Source organism: Morus notabilis, unplaced genomic scaffold (assembly GCF_000414095.1).
Source record: "Morus notabilis unplaced genomic scaffold, ASM41409v2 Scaffold542, whole genome shotgun sequence".
Lineage (NCBI taxonomy): Eukaryota > Viridiplantae > Streptophyta > Magnoliopsida > Rosales > Moraceae > Morus > Morus notabilis.
In genome coordinates this window covers 196,318-197,793 of record NW_010364664.1, presented here as the reverse complement: position 1 = coordinate 197,793, position 1,476 = coordinate 196,318, and the positions used below count along the sequence as shown (strand labels likewise).

The window sequence follows — 1,476 nt, the reverse complement described above, 5'->3', positions numbered from 1 at the left end:
CCTCAATAGAATTCGGAAGAGTCATAACCAAGGCAAATTGGAGGGGAAAAAAGAAAACAAAAGAAAAGAAAAGAATGACTTTTTCCTCCCAACACAATCCAACATTGTGCCGCGTCATATTAAAGAAAAAGTTTATACTTGTCCTCAATGTTGTCCAACAAGTCATGAAAAAGCAGCTTGCATGTTTATTATGCCATTTTGATATTTGTTCGTGTTGATTAATGCCTTTGAACCTTTCCGCTATAACCACCAAAACCTCAATCCCCACATCATTCCCAATTCTCAAAACAATTCACTCAATTTCCTTGACGATCTCCTCAAAAATAACCATGGAAGTCGTTTATGGCACGGCCGCAGAAGTCTTGAAAAGGGTGGCAACTGCTGCGGAGCAAGAGATTTGCTTGGCATGGGGCATGAAAGGGGACCTAAAGAAGCTTGAAAAGACGATGTCCACCCTCAAAGCAGTGCTCTTAGATGCCGAGAATAAGCAAGAACAAAACGAAGCGCTACGAGTCTGGCTGAGGCGGCTTAAAGATGTCTTCCTTGATGCTCAAGACGTGTTGGGAGAAGTCGAGTGCGAACTACTAAGAAGAGAAGTGGTGAAGACATATGGCATCATTGGTCGAAAGGTACGCCGATTCTTCTCGAGCTCCAATCCCCTTGCGTTTCGGCTTAACATTGGGCATCAAATTAAGGCGTTAAGGCAAGAGTTAGATGATGTCGCCAAAGATAGGATAAATTTTCATCTAATTGAGCAGCAGGATCTCATGCAAGGGAGGAGGGAGATGACATCTTCTTTCGTTAGGCCCTCAGAAATTATAGGTCGAGATAGTGAGAAAGAAAAGATCGTTAATATGTTATTACAGAAGGATCACAACGATCTTATCTCTGTCATTCCAATAGTTGGAATGGGGGGTCTAGGAAAGACTGCACTTGCAAAGTTAGTTTACAATGATGACAAAGTCACTGAAGAGTTTGGTTTAAAAATGTGGGTCTGTGTCCAACAAGATTTTAATGTTGCTGAATTAACGAGAGAAATTCTCAAATCTGCTATTAGTGCAACTAGTACGATTAATGAAAATTTCTCTATAGATCAGGCCCTGAAAGGAACAAATGATATCAGTAACTTTTCCGTAGATCAGGTGCAAATTTTCTTACGAACCACTTTAAAGGATAAGAAAATTTTGCTAGTCTTGGATGATGTCTGGAATGAAGATCGTAGCTAGTGGAACGAGGTGAAAGATCTGTTGTTGACGGCGTGTGCTAACGGAAGCAGAATCATAGTGACAACGCGTAATTCTTCAGTTGCCGCTGTCATGGGCACAACCTCAGCACATTATTTAGAATGTCTTTCGGAGGAGAAGTCTCGGTCTTTATTTTTCAAATATGCATTTGGAGATGAGCAATTGGCTGAACAATTTCCAAAACTTAAAGTCTGAATATAAGTTTATATTGTTCTTTAATTTGGTGTGTGAG

General features: G+C 40.4%; 1 protein-coding gene across 1 annotated transcript; it reads left to right on the top strand.

Moving 5' to 3' along the window:
* The first annotated feature begins 329 nt into the window (after positions 1–329).
* LOC112093255 (disease resistance protein RGA2-like) lies at positions 330–1,226 on the top strand. Its single transcript, XM_024171354.1, has one exon. It carries the CDS (start codon positions 330–332, stop codon positions 1,224–1,226), a length of 897 nt encoding a protein of 298 aa, XP_024027122.1.
* Positions 1,227–1,476: the final 250 nt, after the last annotated feature.